At 34.8% G+C, this 22,741-nt stretch overlaps 1 protein-coding gene across 3 annotated transcripts in view; it reads right to left on the bottom strand.

The window, feature by feature from the left end:
• GRID2 (glutamate ionotropic receptor delta type subunit 2) overlaps window positions 1-22,741 on the bottom strand; it is a gene marked incomplete at its 3' end in the record, with an annotated part of 1,358,095 nt that overhangs the window by 322,989 nt on the left and 1,012,365 nt on the right. For all 3 annotated transcript variants that reach the window (XM_081252684.1, XM_081252683.1, XM_081252685.1), the window contains one exon: window positions 16,092-16,289. In XM_081252684.1, coding sequence (XP_081108810.1) covers window positions 16,092-16,289 — 198 coding nt within the window. The remainder of the gene's footprint in view (window positions 1-16,091; window positions 16,290-22,741) is intronic.

Genomic DNA, 22,741 nt, shown 5'->3' with positions numbered 1-22,741 from the left:
TTTCTACAGAATTTTTAATTTTGCTCTTTTACTGACCTCAACCTTCACTACCACATCTCCAAGGAGCACATATATCCTCTAATTTCTCTTGATGCTCCAGAAGTAATGCTTTCCTGAGGATACTATCCTGGCACACTTTTAAGTCCCTTCCCCTTAGCCAGTCTTGTGGATTACCAAGTTCCAGATTTGTGTTCTGCAAATTAACACTTGGTATTAAACTTTCTCTTTCTGAAGGTTATTTTGGCTCTCTTCATGCATGTTCTCTGCTTCCTTTTCTTCTTTCTTATGAAGTCACTTATGCCTTCCCTGCCCTCTCTTCTCACCCATAGACTTGCAATCTCGTTTGGGACTCCAATGTTATCTCTGTTGGAATTGGGTACTTACATCCAATATGATAATTAATGGAATTTTTCTGGGGTCCTCTGATAAAGCTACAATTTCTTAGGAGTGTGCTTTCCTGAAATCTGACAACTCTGGTTCATGGAAGGCACACTACCTTAATTTAGAGTAATATATTAAATTTTCCTCTATTGTTGTATGGTTATATCATTTGAGGTCTAAAAAGGAGGAGGTAGATGCTTATGTTTGATTCAACATCTTAAGTGGAGAGAAGTCTCAAAAATTCCTAAAATTTCAGTAGTGGAATAACTTGTAAAAATGTCTTCCAGACTCAGTAGAGACATAAGAAGAGAAATATTTTTGGCAGGGCTCAAACATGAGAAGTCGGTGAATATTGTTGTAAGGTACTTATTAGTAAGTTAAACATTTTCCAAGTTTTAGCTGTTAAAAATGTGAGAAAAGAAATTTTCTAACTGTAAATTTGTCAGGTAATTGAATCAAATGAGTCCATTTAGCTCAACATGGAAGACAGGCCAATGTGAAAACAAAACATAACAGAAAAACATATATTTCAGCACTGGCTAGTAAATTTTCCATCTATAAAACAAAGAAAAGCAAAACTAAGATGAAAAATAAATAAATTTAAACATTAAACTGTAAAAGCAATATACAAATACATTTTAGATGTTAAATGGTCAAATTATATAAAACCATCCTATTTTCTTCTTACAAATGAAAGAAATGCTCAAAATATCACTGGATTAAATGTCAATATAGAAAGAGTCTCATGGCTGACAGTCCTGGGCTGATAAAGCTTCCAGAGTTAGAAATCAGCTCATATTCTCTTGTTTTGCTCTGCTCAGTACAAAGCTTCCAGCTCATGGTTTAAGATGGCTGTTTAAGCTACAGCTATTCTACTGACATTCCAGCGAGGAGGAAAGAGGAGGATCAGAATAAGAACAAAAATCCTCCCTTTAAGAACATTTCCAGAAGCTTCTAATGACACTTCTTTTTAATTCTCATGACACTTCTCATTGGTTAAAACTTAGTCACATGACTGACACTTCTCATTGGTTAGAACTTAGTCCCATGACCATATTACATCAGGAGAGAAGCCAAGAAATGTACATGGTGGACAGTCAGTATTTGGCTATAATTCAGGAGCTATGTTACTAAGAAAGGAGGGAACAGATATTTAAGGACAATCAGCAGTCTTTTCCACACCTTCACATATAGTCACTGTTTCAAGATTGATTCATGTCCTTCTAGATTCTTTTCTATTTTTACATATATCGATACATATGCCTATATATTTTTTCCAATATTTGATCAAACTTTAAATAATATTATATAATATCTGAGTAACACACACACAGAGCTATTCAATCTTTCTAAAGTGTGCACAGAATTTAAAGCAACAGCTATTTTTGTCACCTTTGAAATTTCAGCACATAAATAGCAGATGGTAGGTACACAATATGATTATGATTATGACGGTACTCTGATAAATTTAATCATTCTCCCTTGAAGAGTTTTTAGAACATTTCCTTTTTCTTGCCCCCTTATAAGCAATAGATTTTGATCTTGCTATTTGGATTATATTCAATCAAAAACTGTTTCTTGGAGCTCACCACACTATTTCTAGAAATTAATACTTTTCATTATTGCAACAGATGTTTTGCCTCTGACAACACCATAGTGACAAAACAATATTATTAGTTTAGTTTTTATGTCGTCATTATTAGTCTTATTTCTAAGCCTCTTCCCAGAAACAACATGCATCACTTCTAACTCTCTCTCTCAAAATCCTGCCCGCACCATGCACATTCACATAATGATATAATTTTAAAGTCCCCCTAGAAATAGTTTAGTTTTCACAAGTCTCCCTGTTTCTATATATCTGTATACATACATAGCGTGTATATATATATGCACATATATATGTGTGTATATATAATTTTTACCTGAGTTCATGACATTCCCCCTCCCCCGGAGCTTTACCCCTCATTTCTCTGTTTTTCTGCATCTCTCGTATAGTACTTATACCATAAATAGCTATTTTATCTTCTCAGTTATAAACTTCTTGAGGCAGGAGCTTTATGTTCATAGTGTTCTATCCCCCTAAATATTTTTCACACTGCTTTGCCCACAGTAGGTTTCCAAAAGAGGTCTGTTGACTTACTTGCTCTTTGCTATGTGGTAAGAGGAATAGGTGTTTTTATATAACCCTAAATTTTGGAAGGAAAGAATTAGATTTCAAGGCTGTCTACTGCTTGAAGAAGTCTCTGTCATTGTGAGGAAGTCATTGACCTTATAGGTTTTTTCCATATCAAGCTATCAGCCAGGTCCTCTGACTTTAGTAGTCTAGATTTTAATGGTTTCGGCTCACATAGGTGAGTTGAACCTCCACATATGCTAGCTGTACAACCCTGTACAAGGGTATCACTATCCTCCTTGTAGAGAGGACAATCTGAGGTTCAGAGAAAGTGAGTAGCTTGTCAAAGGTTATAGGTGAACAAATTGTGGAGTTGGCCATGCCCACCATACTGTACTTGCTACATCTGACAAACTTTTGCTTTTATGGTTTCTGTATTATCTCTTTCTCCTAATTACTTACCCAGCAATTATTCATAGCTCCATTTTTTTCTTTTTCTTTTGGCATGTATGTGGTTTTAAATTCTGACTCTTATTTTTCTGACTTCCAATTTGACCCTGAGCAATATGCATACTGGGGAAGTAGTTAGGAAGAAGAGATTAACAGACATGGTGGTGCATGTATATGTGTATGAATGAGCACAGAAGGCATTATAGGCAACTCTAAGAATTTGAATAATTCTCACATTGAATAATGGGGAAAACCATTGCAGGGTTTTAGCGAGAGGGGTGGTATGATCTGACTGATATTTTAAAATAATCATTTTCACCGCTCTATTGAAAATGATTACAGAAGGAAAAAGCTGTAGGCTGGTGGGTAGTTAAGAGGCCATGGAAATAGTCCTAAGGAGATGAAATAGTGGTTTGCACCAGTGGTTAGTAGTGAAGTGTAAGAAGTGATCATATTTAGGATATATTTCAAATTTATAGCCAGAAAAAATTGTTGATGCATGGGGCTTGCCTGGTGGTGCAGTGGTTGAGAGTCTGCCTACCGATGCAGGGGACACGGGTTCGTGCCCCGGTCCGGGAAGATCCCACATGCCGCGGACCGGCTGGGCCTGTGAGCCATGGCCGCTGAGCCTGTGCGTCCGGAGCCTGTGCTCTGCAACAGGAGAGGCTGCAACAGTGAGAGGCCCGTGTACCGCAAAAAAAAAAAAAAAAAAAAAAAAAAAAAAAAAAATTGTTGATGCACAGTGTATGACATATAACAGAGAAAAAAGAAGTCAAGGGTAACTCAAACGTTTTGGACTGAGTAACTTGAAGATTAGAGTTGCCATACACTGTGACAGGGTGGTGGTGAAATCAGGAATTCAGTTTTGAACACGTTACATTTGAGGTGCCCATTAGGCATCTAAGAGGAAATGCTGAGTAGTAGCAAGAACTGTAAGTCTGCAATTCAGATGAGATGTCAGGGCTGAAGAAACAAATTAAAAGTTGTCTACTTATAGATCACAATTAAATCCTTGACACTGGATAAGTTCATCAGAAGTTGAAGTGTAGATAGTAAAAAAAAGTGTTGGGTATGTGTTGGATCTCTCTCTCTCCTCCTTCCTACTTAGCTTTTAGAGAACAAGAACTCTGTGTTCTCCATTTTATGTATTCCCTACAATGCCAGCTACACATTAGGCCCCAATAAATGCTTGTTGAATGTCGAGTGGGAAGTAAGTTACAAGTTATTCATAAATTGCAGTGGTTCAGGCATTATCCTGCAGCATTAAAAGGGATTTAAAAATAATAGCATTTCTACAATTCCCAAGAGGAATGCTACCATCTTCAAAGAAAAGGGCCATCAGAAAGAGTTTTTCAGTCATGTAGAGAGACTTTTTCTAACTTTCTGAAAAGTCATCTTCAGGCTGCTTGTGAACAGAGCATATGGAAGCAATCACTGCCTGAAATGCCCAAACTGTAAACCCACATTTCAGTAAAATGCACACCAAGGATAATGACCAAAATTGAGTGAATTTTTATTTTCATTACAGTAACCTTTTCAATCATTCTAGGATTCACTTAAGACTGCTATTAAAGATGTTTTCAGAGCTCTGCAGGGGGGAAAATGTACGTTCTCTGTAAATGAGAAAGAACTAGCTCCCAGAAACAGTTTGTCTCTATGAGAAGTGAATCTGTAAATGCTGTTCTCCTAGCAATTCTGTGTGGCATTAAGTGAAATATAAAATGAGTAAGAGATACATTAGATGTCCTCACGCATGTATCTGGAGCCTCTGTAGTCACCTCCTCCCTTGATACAGTTGAGTCTTGTGAGGTGCTCGGGTGTTTGCTTGTTGTTGTTGTTATTTGCAGTACACGGGCCTCTCACTGTTGTGGCCTCTCCCATTGCGGAGCACAGGCTCCGGATGCGCAGGCTCAGTGGCCATGGCTCACGGGCCCAGCCGCTCCACGGCATGTGGGATCCTCCCGGACCGGGGCACGAACCCGTGTCCCCTGCATCAGCAGGCGGACTCTCAACAGTGCTGCACCACCAGGGAAGCCCCTCGTTGTTTTATTTATTTATTTATTTTATTTTATTTATTTTTGGCTGCTTTGGGTCTTTGTTGCTGCACACGGGCCTTCTCTAGTTGCTGAGGGCGGGGACTACTCTTTGTTGTGGTGCCTGGGCTTCTCATTGTGGTGGCTTCTCTTGTTGTGGAGCACGGTCTCTAGGCACGCGGGCTTCAGTAGTTGTGGCACGGGGGCTCAGTAATTGTGGCAATGGGATCTAGAGCACAAGCTCAGTAGTTGTGGCGCACGGGCTTAGCTGCTCCGTGGCATGTGGGATCTTCCTGGACCAGGGCTCGAACCCGTGTCCCCTGAAATGGCAGGTGGATTCTTAACCACTGCGCCATCAGGGAAGCCCTGCTTGTCTTTTAATCAGGGAAATCTTTACTTGTTTTAAAGCCTGTCACTATAAAATTACACAAATTTATACAAATTACAAAGAGAAAACTCAGAATCATTAAGACTTAAAACAATTAAAATCTGAAGTATCCAAATGGCAGTCAAGAGTAAACACAGAAATACCTCTCACGACATGCCTCTACTTTCTATATCAGAGTGAAATATTCATTCTGATATTAGTATGTGAATTTAGAACAAATTCCTCAATGGGGTTGGTATATTCATGTGAGTGACTATCTAAAGATTCCAAATATGGCTTTAATGTTGTGTAAAGGATGTTTTCTATTTCTCTTCAATATTGAAGTTAAACTTCTTATTTAATAAAGTTCTCAACTTTGCAAAAACACAGGGAAAGAAGGAATGCATTCTCTATCATACCAACTACATTCCTAGACCATATAAATTATTATCCTCTTTCATTTGTGGTATATTTCTCTATGTTTATAATTTCCAGACTAACATAGACCATTATTTTATGGAATAAGCATCCTAAATAAAAATGACCAATCAATCTAAACAATTCCCTAAGATTATGTCCATAGAATCATATAGAATCTCATGGTTGAAATGCTCTTTAAAAGTTATTTAGAATGGTCTCACCCAAATCTGCACTCTCTTTTATGCCTGGAAGTTATCTTCCTCTTTAATTTTATCCCCAAACCATGACCGGAGATAGATGAAAATCTAGGTAATAGATGGCATTTCAATAGCCAACAGTGGATTTCAGGATTTATATATCCTCAAGTTATGAGATTTTCTCATCATAGCACCAGTCTTTATATCACCTTGGCTTTGATTGATGCAGTAGTCTCTTAATTTATATCCTATAGCCCACCAAATCTTTTTTTTTAAATTTATTTATTTTATATTTATTTTTGCTGTGTTGGGTCTTCGCTTCTGTGCAAGGGCTTTCTCCAGTTGCGGCGAGTGGGGACCACTCCTCATCGCAGTGCGCAGGCCTCTCACTATCGTGGCCTCACTTGTTGCAGAGCACAGGCTCCAGACGCGCAGGCTCAGTAGTTGTGGCGCACGGGCTTAGCTGCTCCGTGGCATGTGGGATCTTCCCGGACCAGGGCTCGAATCCGTGTCCCTTGCATTAGCAGGTGGATTCTCAACCACTGCGCCACCAGAGAAGCCCCCACCAAATCTTTTTAATTCTACACATATTTTACTGAATTTTTGTTTGTCCTAGCCTATAAGTTTCTTTAAACCTTAAAGTCATTCCTGGACAGCATCATTCCCTTTGGCAAATATTCACTCACTGTTCTTTAGCTTTGATTCAAGACTTATTATTCACCACTTATCTGTGCTTGCCATCTATTAGACCAAGTACTTAATGATTCAAGTCCTTTATCTGATTGAATTGCTCCTTACTGTTTGCAAAGTCTGCCAATTCAATATCACCTGTAAATTTAGAAAATTGCTTCTACAACCATTCCCTAAGTCATTTGCATCTACATAATTTACTTCCTTTCACAGATCTCTTTTTATCCTTCTCCTTCACTAGTGTTAAAATCTTTCCTTATCAACAACAAATATTTTGGGTCATTTTTTTCTCTTCTTCTTACATACACACAGTTTGTGTTACTTCCCACATCTGTGATCCAGCTCCTTCCAATATGCATATCCAGTGGATTATTTTTGAACACTCACTATTCAGACATACAAACATGCATTCTTATGACCACATGTACTTCTTCAACTTCTTGCCCGACTACAGCTGACATACTCTGGGATATTCAATCAGTCCATTAATACTTGTTCAATCTAATTTAAAGAATTAAAGTCTTAGTGTCTAATTTAAAGTCTCTATGAGGACTTCTTTTCTCTTTACACATTTTATTGATTCCCTTTGGAAAACTACCTTTTCGTTTCACAAGGCTTGTTAGCATTTATCACTGGGCAGGTGTGTGTGGGGAGCAATTCTCTGGTGAGTGAAGTTTCATTGGTGGATACAGATATTTTCAAGGCTGGTTTGCAGCCATGGAAAGATATAATGGAAATATATATGGGTTTTTGTGTGTGTAATGTGGGGCATACTTGATGATCTTCAGGCATCCAATTGAGGACCCTTTTCATCCACAAGCGTGGCTCCTCATACATTGCCTTTTCCTGATCCAGGGGGTGGCTTGTTCAAGAGGCAGCTTCTGGCCTTTGTCCTAGCTAACCACCTCTGTCTTCTCTAGGCCAAAGGAATCATCCAAACCCTGACTTCTTAAAAAATTGAGATGAGAATGGTGTTAACCATTGTGTCTCCTGCAACTTGTTCTTGTAACACAGATACATCCAACTCTATGGGCCTATCTTTATGCCTGATGCCTTCCGGACTGCCCCTGCCACTCCTCTCCAGTGCGGATGGGAAAGAGGTCAGCTCACCACCTTCTCAGGTCCTCTAAACCCTCCTCCCAAGTGAGCTCTCTCTTCCCTCTAGCATTTTCTGTCTTTCTTAGAAGCAAAAGTAATAACACCAGTTCTCTTTGTCCAGGCTCACGTACCATTTTGTGCATGATCTTCATGTTAATTCGATACTCCCAATTTAGTTTTTATAATGGAGGTGAGAAGAATACCTATATTTCTTTTTCTTTCTTTCCTTTTTGTTTTTTAGGACCAACAGGATAATTTTATTCTCATTTTTCCTTAAAATAAAGATACAGTAGAAGTTTTACCGTTCAGAATGATTAGACATGATTTACAATTTTAACATTTTTTTAAACAAATGACAACAGAAACAAAAAAACTAGTACAAATCATAAAACTACTAGAGAAAAGAGAAACTACCTTTCTGATCAAAACAGGTACCACAGCTCTAAACTTCCTTAGAAAGCGTTCTAAGATTTCTAAGCTAAACTTTCTTAGAAAGGGGTTTGTGGAAAGCCTTTAATCTCAAGTATTTAAACTATTCCTGTACCCACTAAATGCTTTCATCAACTTGTTAATCAAACGCTTCCTAAATTTACGAACAAGTGATCAAGCGGCCTGAAACAAGTCTTGATCCTATTTTTCCAGCTATAAATTATTAATATTTCAAGAAAATAAAATATTTTCTAAGCACATAAGTTTTCTAAAACCTTCAATTACCTTTTCTGGCTCAGTACCTGACTGAAATGTTCAAATGTTCATACTGCACAAAAAAATTTGAGCAGCATACTATGAGTGTGAGAAGCTGATGAAAAATAAGATTAAGGAAAATCCCCAAGTTGTGTCCCATTTAACATGATTGAATATATAGTTTCTGTATCTTTAATTAATATAAGTAAAAACTAATCTTTAGAACAGCACAGAAATACAAATGCATCAGAGTTTTACAAAATATATTCAACCCCCTTATATGTGCAACAATCTTTTGGTTTTGGAGCTGCCATACAAGGGAGCTAGTTTCTTCTCCTTTATATATGAAAGCCGGAAGTCATGTGTACAAAGTTATTTATATGAAAAGAATAAAGATCCACATTCCTTTTCTTTGTCCTTGACAAATATTTATGGAATGTTGGAAATGATGAAAAAACAATTGTAATGTTATGAAGTCCAAAGACTTGGAATGAAAAAACTTGTAGTGGCACATTGTGCTACACGGAATGAAAATCATCTTCTAGAAAGAGGAATACCCATATTTCTTAAACTTTTTTTTCTTTTTCTTTTTTTTTTTTTTAGCTCTAGACATCATCCACATGGGTTCCAGGTGCATTTACTAATTGTTTCTAGACAATTCCATCTGGATGTTCTTCAGCCATCCTAAAATTAAAATGTCTAGAGCCAAGTTCTGTATCTCTGTGGCTCTTTTCTAATCTGTTCTCCTTCTATATTCCCTATCTCTGTCATTGAGTGTCCATCTGCTCATGGTCCTCTGCTAAATTTCTCACTAAATCTCAACATGTCCTTTCTCTTCTCCTCCAACTTACCAAGTTCTAGTCATTTTCTCTTGGAATATTGATTGCTTTCTCAAAATCAGTTTTTGGGGCTAATCTCCTATTGCTGTTAAGTTTAGACACCCTTTTTTCCTCTATAGATTGTTGAAAAAGACATTTGTCTTTTCCCTTCTTCACTCCAATGCATCCTTGGCCTTACCTCAGTTATCTTTCTTAAACATAAATTAAATCCCACTTTTCTCTTATGTAAAAACCTTTTATAATTATCACTGGCTAAGTGATAAAGTCCAAGCTCTTTAGCATGGCAAGCATGCTTTTATAATTATCCCTACTGTTGCTTCTCACACTCCTACTCATCCTCAAGACGTAGCTCAAATTTCTCCTCTTATGTGAAATCTTTTCAACTCCTCAGGCAGAGGCTGCCACTCCACCCTTTGGTTGCCAAGGCACCCTGTATGCATTACCCTATGGCATTGATCACACTGTGTTTTAATGATTTATTTGCACATTTGTCTTCCTTGTACACTGTGAGATCTCTGAAGGCAGGAATGATGTCTTCCATTCCTTTGTATCTGTGATGCTAGGCACAGTGCCCAGAACATACCATGCATTCAGAAACACATGGGGAATGAAAGGATGAATATAGGGCATTCTGCCTGGCACACAAAATAAAGTAAATGCAACCTCAGCCCTCTGGTTCCAAAAGAGGGACTATGGAAAGAAAAGGGAAGAGGTCAGTCTCTCTCTCTCTCTCCATATATATATATACCTTTTCCCCCCCAAAGGGTCATTTGAAAAGTGAAACAGATGCACCCAGAAGACAGAATTATCAAAAAATGGGAATAGTTTGAAAGCCTTATGGGACAAAGGATGAGTTTAGCTGGGGTTGAAAATATAGGAAGATGAAGTGAGTGAGGCCAGCCAAAGCAGATTGAAGCTGAATGCGATCTATATGGAGTATGACAAAATGTAGGGATTGAAACATAGACTTCGGAAAAAAATGGATGCCTTTCTAAGGAGCTTTAATTTTTTTAAAAAAAGGAAAAGAAGAACAGGTTTTTGAGATAAAAAGTGAGATTTTTTGAGAAGTTTAAAGATGCAAATGTTTTTTGTCACTCCCCCAATCCTTCTCTATGTAATCTTATTTTTTTATCCTCAATTCATATTCAACCAAACTCCATCTGAACCTTCTTTGAATTTGCAGGTCTTAAAACCTGCGTTGAACTGTTTCTGAGTATTATTTTCCTCACTGTCTGTAATTTGGTTTATTAAAATGCTTTTAAGACCAAACTTACACTAGAACTCTGTTCCTCTCTGTTAACTGGTTAAGGGGGATAAGCACTTGGACTCTGGATCCACACTGCCTGGGTTTGAATCATGAATTCTCCACAACTTGGCTAAGTGACCATGGGCAAGTTACTTTAGCTCCCTAACTCTGTTTCATCATCCACACTTTTGGGATAATAGTACTTCCTTCCTCATAGGGTTGTGGGAGTGCTTTGGCAATAGTAAGCTCTACATAAGTGCTAATAATTATTATTTGGTCCATTTCAAACCATGTTTTTTTTTCATTCCCTATGGTACCTTTCTTGTCACTGCTGTCAAGTATATTGCTGACTGAAATATGTGCTTCTAATTCCAATGATATTCTATTTTTTATTATAAAACACAGCATATAAAAGAATTCCAAGTAATATAACACAAAATTTTTGCTCTTTCCTTATAAAAGCACTAAACTTTCATATTTCATCTACTTACTTTATTTTTTTACTTTATTAATTGCCCTACTCCACTACACTAGATTTCCTTTTAGATTTCTATTATCTATCAGTTTCTTCTTTTGAAAGTCTAGTTCATATCTTTTATAGCTTTACCTATGGGGATCTTAGTATTTTCTTATGGATTTTATACTTCTTCATGTAGGTGAAGCAGTGAAGCAGTGAGGCTAACAATGCATCATACTTTTGCAAATATTTTATAGTGTATCATTTGAAATTTAATTTAGTTATTGTTTTTGATTTATTGATGATTTAAAATTTTGTATACATGCAGCTATTGATAGTTTCCATGTAACTTATTCCATTATTTTTAAGCCTCTGATACTTCCCATGTTCCCTCTCTGACTCGTTTTTAATGTGTTTTTCCATAATCATCATGACAAATACTCTAGAAAATGTTCTTTTAATTTTGGTTTCCCCTTAGGAAGGCAGACAGTATTGTTAACTTTAGAAGTCTTATGACATGTATAGAGGCATTCAATAGCAATATTTACTGCTATTTTAAATATACTCAGATTCATGAAAAATGTCTATACTAGTAAAATATATATAACAATAATAAGCTCACTTTTCTGGAACTCTGTCATAACATTATTATGCCATTTCAATAGTGTTATTTTGCTTTACAGGGGTAAATAATCCTGATAAAATTTTAATGATGATTTTTGTTGGATAATCTAAATTACTTTATGATATTTTACTGCATTACTATTTGTATACTTGAATTGACATTTTAAGTTGCTGAAAATTAGAGCATACATCTCTGTTAGTAATAGAATACAGTGACTGCCCATTCCTTCTGAAAATGTTATCTTCTTGTTGCTTTCATTTTTTAAATTTAATTTTTATTTTATATTGGGGTATAGTTGATTTACAATGTTGTGTTAGTTTCAGGTGGACAGCAAAGTAATTCAGTTATACATATACATATAACCATTCTTTTCCAGATTCTTTTCCCATATAGGTTATTGTATAATATTGACTAGAGTTCCCTGTGCTATACAGAAGGTCCTTGTTGATTATTTTATATACAGTAGTGTGTATATGTTAATCCTAACCTCCTAATTTATTCTTCCCCCCCACCTCTCCTCTTTGGTTACCATAAGTTTGTTTTCTTTTCTTTTTTTTAAATTAATTTTTATTGGAGTATAGTTGCCTTACAAAGTTGTGTTAGTTTCTACTGTACAGCAAAAGTCCCTCCCTTTTGGACTCCCTTCCCATTTAGGTTACTACGGTGCATTAAGTAAGAGTACCCTGTGCTATAGAGCATGTTCTCATTAGTTACATTCTCTCAGTTTTCTTCCCCTGTCTCTACCTGCTCTAACAAACTCTTATGTAAGCTTCTCCACTTTTACCTGCTTAAAAAGTATTTCTTAAAGCCTAGTCAGAATGGCTAAATATCTTCTTGAAGAAAATAAAATCTAGTTGCAATAAATAGCTTTATATTTTTCCAGCTAAAAAATCATACATTTGTCAGTCAGCTTCTCTAAGCCTGAATTTTTGCTATGTAAAAGGACCCTGCTGAACTTTACATTATCATACAATAATGATATATTCTTACATGCAAATAAAAACAAATTGTTTATGAAGAACAACATACAATTGCTTGTGTGCGGTTTTTATGCAATAAATTCTTAAAGTGTTTTTTAAAAATTATAGTTGGAAGTGATCTTCCCACTAACATACTTGTATTCCTCATTTCATAGGTGAGGAAGCAAATCTCAAAAATCTAACTAGGGCCTCCCTGGTGGCGCAGTGGTTGAGAGTCCGCCTGCCGATGCAGGGGATACGGGTTCGTGCCCCGGTCTGGGAGGATCCCACATGCCGCGGAGCGGCTGGGCCCGTGAGCCATGGCCTCTGGGCCTGCGCGTCCGGAGCCTGTGCTCCGCAACGGGAGAGGCCACAACAGTGAGAGGCCCGCATACCGCAAAAAGAAAAAAAAAAAAAAAAAATCTAACTAACTGGAGCAAGCACACAACTAAATTAAAAGCAGCACCAACATTAGCCTAATTATAATGCTTGTTACTTTTAACTTGCATTTAGTAAGTGAAGATTGTTAGCATGATAATTCTTAAGGATTTTTATCTACCATATCTATAGAATAAACTTGTATAATGCCTTTTCCTATTGTTTATCTTTATTTTAATATAATTGCTTACTTGGGTTCAGTTCAGGCAGGGACCCTCAGAAATACAAAGACAGAACGCTTGTTTTGTGGGTTTATAATAAAGGAATATAAGATAAATAGTCATAGTTTTTATAAGAGAGATGAGGATTGATGATTCCTGTTAGCCTATTAAAATATTTCTATTAACCTTTTGCAAATAAAATTCCATATGTAATGGGTTTATTAAATAAACTGATGTTAGTAAAGTTTTAAAGGATATGAAAAACAGCTTTATTACTTTTCCTATCACTGTCTTCAAAACCTCTTATTTTTTTTCTCTTCTACATCTCTTAGAAACAACTTAGATCCTTTAGCTTTCTGAAAACTTTTCAGTATTCCAGAAATAATTCCAGTTCTGGGAATGGTGGAATAATTTGTTATTGGGTTAACCCAACAAAGAGTAACAATTGTAAATTCTGGATGACATTTTTAAAAAACACACATTGAACAGATTGCATATCAGCTGAAAGGCATAAATTGAAGAGTACTCAACCCTTTAAAGATGGTAACTGCTTTGGGTGAGATCTACTTTTATATGGCTCACTCACTGAGGACCCACCTCAGTTAGGCAACAACGGGTAGCTAGAGCTCAAGCAGAAAGTCAGAGTCTTATTAGCTTAATGCATCAGAGGATGGTGTTTGAGGCAGCCAGACTGTGCAGAAATCAAAAGAGGACTCACATAAAGGAGGGAGCCACAGAGAAATAAGCCCAAAAATCTATGTATAAACTTCCCTCAAATCCTTGGTTGACTCCTAAACAATACATGCATAAGAATGATTCTAGATACCTAGAATAAAAGAGTTACTGAATGAACTTAACAGAAATTGGAGATGGCAAAGAAAGAATCAATAACCTGAAAACAGATCACGATAAATTATCCAATCTAAAGATCAGAGAGTAAAATATTATGATGAAATAAACAAGACCTCAGTGACTTAGAGACAATATTAAAAAGGTCTAACTTGAATGTTTTCTGAGCCTCAAGTACAGAGGAGAAAGAGAAGAGGGTGGAAAAAAATATTTGTATAAATAATTGTCAAGATTTATTAAACTTAGTGAAACATATCCCAGAAGCTCAGTGAACCCCTAACAGAGATAAATACAAAGAAAATCATAGCTAAACATCAAAACATCAAAAATGAAAAGAGAATTAAAAAACGGCCACCCCTACACTATAAAAAAGGAGCAAAAGTACAAATGATGGCTAACTTCTCATCAGAAACAATATTTGGCAAAAGACAAATGGCATATTTAAAGACATGAACATTAAAAAAAAACTTTATGTATGGTAATGAATGTTAACTAGACTTATTGTGGCAATCATTTTGCAATATATACGTATATCAAATCATTATGTTGTATGCCTGAAATTAATATAATCTTATGTATCAATTATACTGTGAAATAATAATAAAAACATTTATTATTGTATGAAAAATTGTTGAATGATAATTTTATTTTGATTTTTGAAATAAAAAGTTGCTCTTGCTTTAAAATCACCAGGCTTGATTTTAGGAATGATAATATTTCATCTATAATTTTCTTCTTAGATAATAAAAAAGTATGAGGAAAAATATATTTTGATTATAAGTGACTGAGACTCGCAGTGCTCTTGTCAAACATAAATCAGAATCAGCAGTGTCACTTGAAAACACTAAGACAAACTCAGAGTTTGTTATTTGCTAATAATATTATTAAAACTGAGGATAAACAAAGAAATTTTAAGGTAAACTAAAGTTGAGAGTATATGCCACTTGTAGGACTGCACTTCAAGACATTGTAAAGGAAGTTCTTCAGGCTGAACTAAATGATACCAGCCAGAAGCTCAGATATGTAGAAAGGAATAAAAAAACACAGAAAGAGAAAATAGATAAATAGTTAAATATCAGAAACTGTCTTTCCCCCCACCCCTTTATACCTTTGAAAGTCAACTGATTGTTTAAATCAAAAACCATGACATTTTACTTTGGAGTTCATAAATATAAATACACGACCATAATAACACAAAGGATATAGTACATATATATGGAATTATATTGCTGTATGTTTATTACTTTTTTTAATGTGATGTGGTATGATATTAATCTACATAGAATGTGATAAGTTAAGAATGCACATTACTATCTCTAGACTAACCATAGACAAACAAAAATACAGAGAAATACAGCTAAAAAGCTAAGAGGGAAATAAAATCAAACACTAAAAAAATTCAATTAACCCAGAGGAAGGCAAGAAAAGAAGGAACAGAGGGAAAAAATGAGATACACAGAAATCAAATAGTAAATTATAGACCTAAACATGACTATTCAACAACTCATCAGGAAGACATGATGATTAAAAATGTGTATGCTCCTAATAATAGAGCTTCCAAAAAATGAAGCAAAGACTGACAGAAATGGAGATAAAGTAACAGAGAAGTTTAAATACTTCTCTGAGAATTGCAAGAACAATAATGAGTAAAATAGAAGTAAGAATAGATTTACCTTATTTAGATACCAAAACTAAATGATCAGTTCCTAAGTGATCAGGATCTTATTTGTTTATTTTTTGAAATTACATTTTTAAAAGAAAACAAGGACATGAACTGTGTTTGGAAAAGGCATTGTGACTTCATCATGTACCATATCCTGACAAAATGTCTGGAGTATAACTTTGGCAAAGGTAAATACCTGCAGTAAATACTTTTCTATTATAAGAAATATCTTAAAATTTAGCTTTATATTGTCATCAGTTTTTCTTTCCACAAAGTTCATGAAATAGTATTGGTGAGATTTGATTCAACACCACCACCTAATGCTTTGCCTTACACTTATTTTATATGAAATTAGCTTCCAAGGGTTATAGTCAACCTTTAGATATGTGATAAACAAACAAACAAACAAATAAATGCTTACCTTAAACACTAGTTCTCCCACCAAGCCATTCCATGTCCCATCTTCTTGTGGGCTTCCATACTTGTGATCCGGTGCAACATAAATTTCATAGTTAAAACCCAGGTAGTTAGATAAGGCATCCAAAACATCAATGGAGAAGCCTTGGTATTTCTTTGGCTTACCCAGGACATTTTCAGAGACCATTACAAAAGGTTCTTCCTACATGGAAATAAGAGAAATCCTTGATGTCAATCGATATTGCTCTCTTAAAGCAAAGATTAATTCTTCAAAGAGTTTTGCTCACAAACAGTCTAAAAATTGGTTTTACATTGTGAGAGAATAACTTAGAAATATAACTTATGTGTTATTAATGCATCACTTTATCAAACAATGTTTAATCGCCCAGTTACTTATCAGCTCTCATTTTATTATTATCATATCAAAAATTAGATGAAAGTGATTATAAAACTTCAGGAACCATGAATTCATGTTTCTTGCCATCTTGGGACCAACCTAAGATTCATCAATAATAAAATCATATTTAGGAGATCATGAATTTGTTTCTCTCCTCAGGCAGTTATTGTTTATTTATGTCAAAATATGTAAAATAATATTTTAACAGATATAAACTACATAGAATTTTTTGAAAAGACCAAAAACTTCTAAGAACATATAATTTAGCTAAAATTTATAACATCACATTTACTGGGAGTTATTTGCTAAGTAATTCTGAAACTTGGATATAAACACACATTTCATTGCAAAAGTAATTTCTTTACTACTGTTATGAGAAATTCACTTACTTTTTGGGTAATTTGTGTAAGTTAGTAAATTCAGTAAATTGGTTTCAATTTCCACCTCTTTCATCTTTTTGCATTGTTGTCCTCTTACAGTTAACCAATAGTCCCCTTTCACTTTTTAGAACACCTGGTGTTAAGAGTGGTAAATTGGTTTGACACATGCTGGCAGACTACAGAAACTCAGATAATCTATTTCTTAATTTCCTAAACTTGTTCAGGAATCTTTCAGCAACAGTAATATTTACAGATAACCATCCATAGTGTGTATATACACCCAGTCCTGTGGGCAGGTTAAAATCTATCCTGGGTCTAAGCCAGAATACCCAAGGATTTTATCCTTGGATCATTTTTCCTTAGGGACTCACAAAATAGCCTTTATTGAGTGGTAAAATAATACTTTGCTTTTGGCTCTTACTCAAAGACACTAAGTAAGTGCCTTATAAAATCACTGCATCTATTATAGGAATATTGTCCACCGTAACATTCAGTTTTCTCATGAGATAAAGTTTTAAATTGTTCAGAGCCAAGAGAGCTTCATTTTGCTTCAGTAATGCCTTTTTTAAAATAATGAAAATGTAAATAATTATTTAGCTATCCCATTTCACTTTGGATACTCAGGAGATCAAATGCTCATCTATAACTATGTTGATAGTTATTACAAATAGTTATTACAATATTGTGTTACAATAATATTGTGTTACAATATTGTGTTACAATAACACAATAACTATTGTGTTATTTGTAATTTTTAAAAAATCTTAGTTTTCTAAACTACTGGTACTATTTTTAAAAAAAATTTGGTCTTGTTTAACCATTTATATCTTATCTTATAGTAAAATAAATCAGTAAATAAATAGTTAGATGAAGGATGTGACTGCTGTTTGTTTCCCAGTAGTGTTCTCCTCTTTGTCCTTAATTATATGTATCTATTTTCATTTTAGCACTACTGAGAATAAAGAAAATCCACAGTCTCCCTTCAGGCAACATGAGACCATGTGACCAATTCTGACAAATGTGATGTAGGCAGGGTGCTTTGTGCAACTGTTCTTCTGTCTTTTCTGCTTATGAACACGTATTGGCTGGAAGCTCTGGTAACTACCTTAGATCACACATAATAGAGAAATAAGACAGAAGAAGTCTATGTCCTTGGCACTTGAAATGCTATAGAAGACTGACTGACTCTCTAGGGTTCTAGAATATAAGAAAAATTTAAAATTTCAATTTCTTGTTGTTAAGCTCCTGATTTTTTTTCCTGTTTTAGCAGTATTTGATGTTAATGAATAATGACAGGTTGATAGATCAATAGATGAGAGGTTTTGAGAATGAATGAAAATTTCTAACAATACTGACTTTAATCTCAATGATATCAAATGAGTGAAAAGTAAAAATTCAACAAATCCTTTAATACAATATATAAAATACAGAACATCTTCTTGATTCCAAATATAAACTTCCCGCTAATATGGCAAAATTTGCTTCTGTCCATTTGGTTGTCTGGACAAAACACAGACCTAGCTAATGACTATGCATTGCACAAATACTCTGAAGTGAGTCATGAAGTTATTAGATTCAGAATGGGTTAAAGAAATTCCAAAATAAAGATCATATTCAGAAAGCATGTAAATAAGATCAGGAAATTCTAGAATTAATTAGGCATTGATTGTTTATATCATGTTGTACATGCTGGCAACAGAGAGCATGTAATTATTTCCTTACACACATTTCATTCATTTCTATATTTTGAACATCTATCCACTGACAAACCAATGGAAAGATGCTTCATGAAAAATCTTATTATTTGACTGGTTCCTCTACCAATAATTTTGGACCATATGTATTCTTTATTTATCCATGGTCTTTAAAATCTAACAAGTCTCTTAGGTACAGCAGCAATTTAATCACCAGGATATGGAAAACCACTCTTTAAGGTGACACTTAAAAAATTAAGAAGACTAATTAATTATAATGCAGAGCTAACTGCTCTATGTGGCAAAAATAATAGCCAAATGTATGCTTTCATATGAAATAGTGATTCTTTTTCATTTTGATTATCTTTAGAATAATTGTTTAATATGTTAGACTACGTTATATTTGCTTAATATGCTGAATTCCCCCCTAGAAATGACTTTTTAATTCCAACTTTATAAGTAAATCCCTAGGCAAATGGATCCCTTTCAGAAGTTTGTTGTCAAAATCTGCTTCTAGCAACATCAGCTACAAATGATTAAAGTTACAGAATAAAAATGGTTATACTAAAGGTTGTTTTAAAGACTGTTGATGAATTATTGATGAACATGCTTTTTAAATTGTATATCCTAAATAAACTTTTATTACATCTTATCACTTCTCTTCTAGATCAATGTTTTTAAGCTTTGTTTTTAAGCTCTATTACACATTTGGATCACTATGCATAAATCCTACCTCAGACCACTTGTGTTTTATGAGGACAATCAGCCAATATATTGGACAGGTAAACATAGCAACAGAAATTAGACTGAAGCTCTGGGACCTATAATAGAAAAGATACTTGTTCCTTCTCTACGGCAATACTGAGCTTGGTTTAATCACTTTTATCAATGCACCTATTTCCAAAATTTATTCATTCATTGACTTATCCATTTAACATGCATTAAGCAGTTACTGCATCAAATGACTACACTCAATATAGTGAGAGATACGGTAAAAAGTCATGGACGCCACTTTCAAAATAATCATAACCTAGTATTGGAAAATCTATGTACTCAAAAAACATAAAGCAAAACTCAAGCAACCTGCAGCATAACTGGTACAAACAGAATATAAGAGAAATAGAAAGGAAACTGTAAAAAAAGGAAAATCACCATTTTGGGGGTTACAAGCCATGTACTATTTTAACAGATAAGAAAAACTAGAAACAGAAGTTTCAACTCAAAGTCACACAGTAAGTTACAGAGAGGAGGCATCGTCATAACTCAACTTACTTCAATATTATCTTTTTGGACCTCAAAATTTTCAATGTATGGATTAAAATCTAAAATGTCATAATTTGTTTCATATTTTAATGCAGTTGAAGGTGGTTTGAGACTGATAGACTTCAGATTCCTGACAGGAAGGAAAAATAAAAAACCCACAATCCTCTAGGAAGTAAGTATTTTCACTTTAGGTCTTACATTATCCCTTCAAACAATTGGTTGAATACAATGTCCACAGCAAAAGTCAAAGACACCACGTAACAGGAAGTTATATTTCATATATAGAACCAGCAGAAGTAATATGTAACAGAAACAGATCTTTAAAGGACTCAGTTACTAAAATTTTCAGATGCATATTATAAAAATTATGTTTACTATTTTTAAGGAAATAAGGGGAAAACTTTTTGGGCAGAAAATTGGAAACTAAAGGAAGCATCACTGTAGAATTTGAAAAGAACTAAACAGAAATGTAAGAATTAGAAAAGACAATGACCAAAGTTAACAACTATCTGACTAAGTTTATCAGCAGATTAGAAACAGATGAAGAGAGAATTAGTGACCTGTTATAGGTCAGAACTAATATCCAGGGTACAAAGGAATAAACAAATAGAAAATCCAAAAAGAAGGGGTAAGAGATGAGAAGCAGAAAGAAATGTAGTATGATAATACAAATACTGTTCAGGATATGAGGAAATTGGGGCTATCATAACCTTTGCTGGATGTTTAAATTTGCACAACCACTTTGAAAAACATTTTACATATCTAGTAGAGATCGAAAATCCTTATATGCAGTTAATTTTGCCTGGTTTTGAGAGTTGCATACACATTTATCTAGTATGAAGATATGGACAGCTATGGCCTAGCAATTTCACTCCTTGGGCATGGACACTAGAGAATCTTGGGCACCAAGATATATGCCCAAGAACGTTTACAGCAGCATTGTCTGTAATAGACCAAATCTGGAAATAATCTAAAAATCCAAATGTCTGTCAACATGGAAAAGTAAATATATTGTGGTATATTGATGTAATGTAATATTAAACAGCTTAAAATTGAAGAAAGCAGAGCGATACACAGTAACACAAATGAACGTTTACAAGAATCATGTTGAGTGAAAAAAGCAATACTCCAAGAAAACAGTTTGGTTCCATTTTTGTAACATTCAAAAACAGGTAAAATAACCATGTATTTAAGGGTACAATAGTGGAGACACTATAAAGAAAATCAAGGAAGTAATCAGCTCTGGGTGGTTGGCCCTGGGATGCTGGAGAGGGTATGATCAGAAAGATACACAAGGAAAGACGGCTCTTGCGGTAATGACGATATTCTGGTGTTTTTGTTCTGGGCAGTGGTTACTTGGATATTACTTTACTTTTAATGAATTAATGGTTTAAACTTTTTTCTGTATGGGTGTTATATTGTAATATAAACAAAAATAAAGAAAAGTTTGTTAAGTGGGAGTAGATAATGGAGGGTGTTGAAACCATATTAAGGTTACTGTCTTATTTGGCAGGGAACTAGAGCTTTGTGGAAGGGAAATAGCATAATCAGAAAGTAATTTTGAGAGAAGAGTGTAGAATGGATGTGGCAGAGGGAGGACTAAGGGTCCTTTGCAACCATACAGATGACAGGAGATTATGGCCTGTGCCTATTTAACATATATTTTAAAAGTGTGTACAGGTGGCTTTCTGTCTTCTACTATAGGGACCAGAGGAAGAAAAAGAGAAATTATAAAATCCTGCCTTTAAAATTCATTTCCCAGAAATTAGTTTCAAAGAGTATTAATAGGACTGAATCTAAACTGGTGAAAACCTGTCTGCCTATTAAATGAAAACAAATTGCAGACTTTGATTTGCTGATCATTTGGATGACAGATTCTCTAAACACAATCCTCAGCAACTGGAATAAATGAAGCTTTCACAGAATGCCTGTAGTTTATCACTCTAAGTGCATTAGCATGAGGATCCATAGACCTGCTTATAGAAAAGTGTTTCAGTGGTTGATAATTTTCATATTAGCAAGGATTTATTCACATCACTTGTTGGGTTATTAGATAATAACTTCATAATCCTGAATTTGTATTCAGTCACTTAAAAAAATCTCACGCTAATTGCTTAGTTGATTTACAACACGGCAACTTGCAGATTTTGTAGCTAATTCCCATATTTAATAAGTATTCAATATTGTTTGCTAGTGATAGAGTTTGGAAAAAGCATCTGACATTTTTGATAGGTGCAAGCAACAAGATCTACTGTCAAGGCTTTACTAAGGGCTGTTTAGAGGTTTCAATATGCGTGACTTCACAGAATGCGAGGATGGCCAAAACTAGGAATGAGTCACTGGAAATTCCTTACGATTCTACTCACATATGTGGCTCAAAGACATTAATGAGAGAATGAGAATATTTCTTAGTGACCTGTTTAAAAATTTTTTCCCCACAAACTATGCTCCTGGCTGAAGCAAACAAGAACTGTCTTCATGCACAGTGTGAGCTTATATTTTGCTTGGGGATGACACATTCCACTGCAATATATGCAGAATTAATGGCTATCATTGTCCTTGGAAAAGCCTCGCTATTTTTATAGACCATATACGAATATTAGAAACTACTACAAGTTAAAAAAGGCAAAAGGTATGGAGGTTGTTATTAAAAAGATATCAAAACACCAGGATAGGAAAACAAAAATGAGGAACATCAAGGGAGGAATAAACAATCTAGGTGTTATAAAAGCAAAAATATCTGAGTTGCATAGAGAGAAGAAAAGCTCGTCACAGGGATATGCAATGAAAACATTTTTAAAAGGGCTCCTGCAGAAGGATTTTATGGAGCAACAAAGACTTAGAAAACGTTGCACTAAGCTTACCTTTTAAAATCTTTGCTTAAATATTTTTATCAGACAATAAGATTCAAATTATAAAT

Source organism: Mesoplodon bidens, assembly GCF_964165515.1.
Source record: "Mesoplodon bidens genome assembly, chromosome: 1".
Lineage (NCBI taxonomy): Eukaryota > Metazoa > Chordata > Mammalia > Artiodactyla > Ziphiidae > Mesoplodon > Mesoplodon bidens.
The sequence above is the reverse complement of the archived record's forward strand: the minus strand, read 5'-3'. Positions and strand labels throughout refer to the sequence as shown.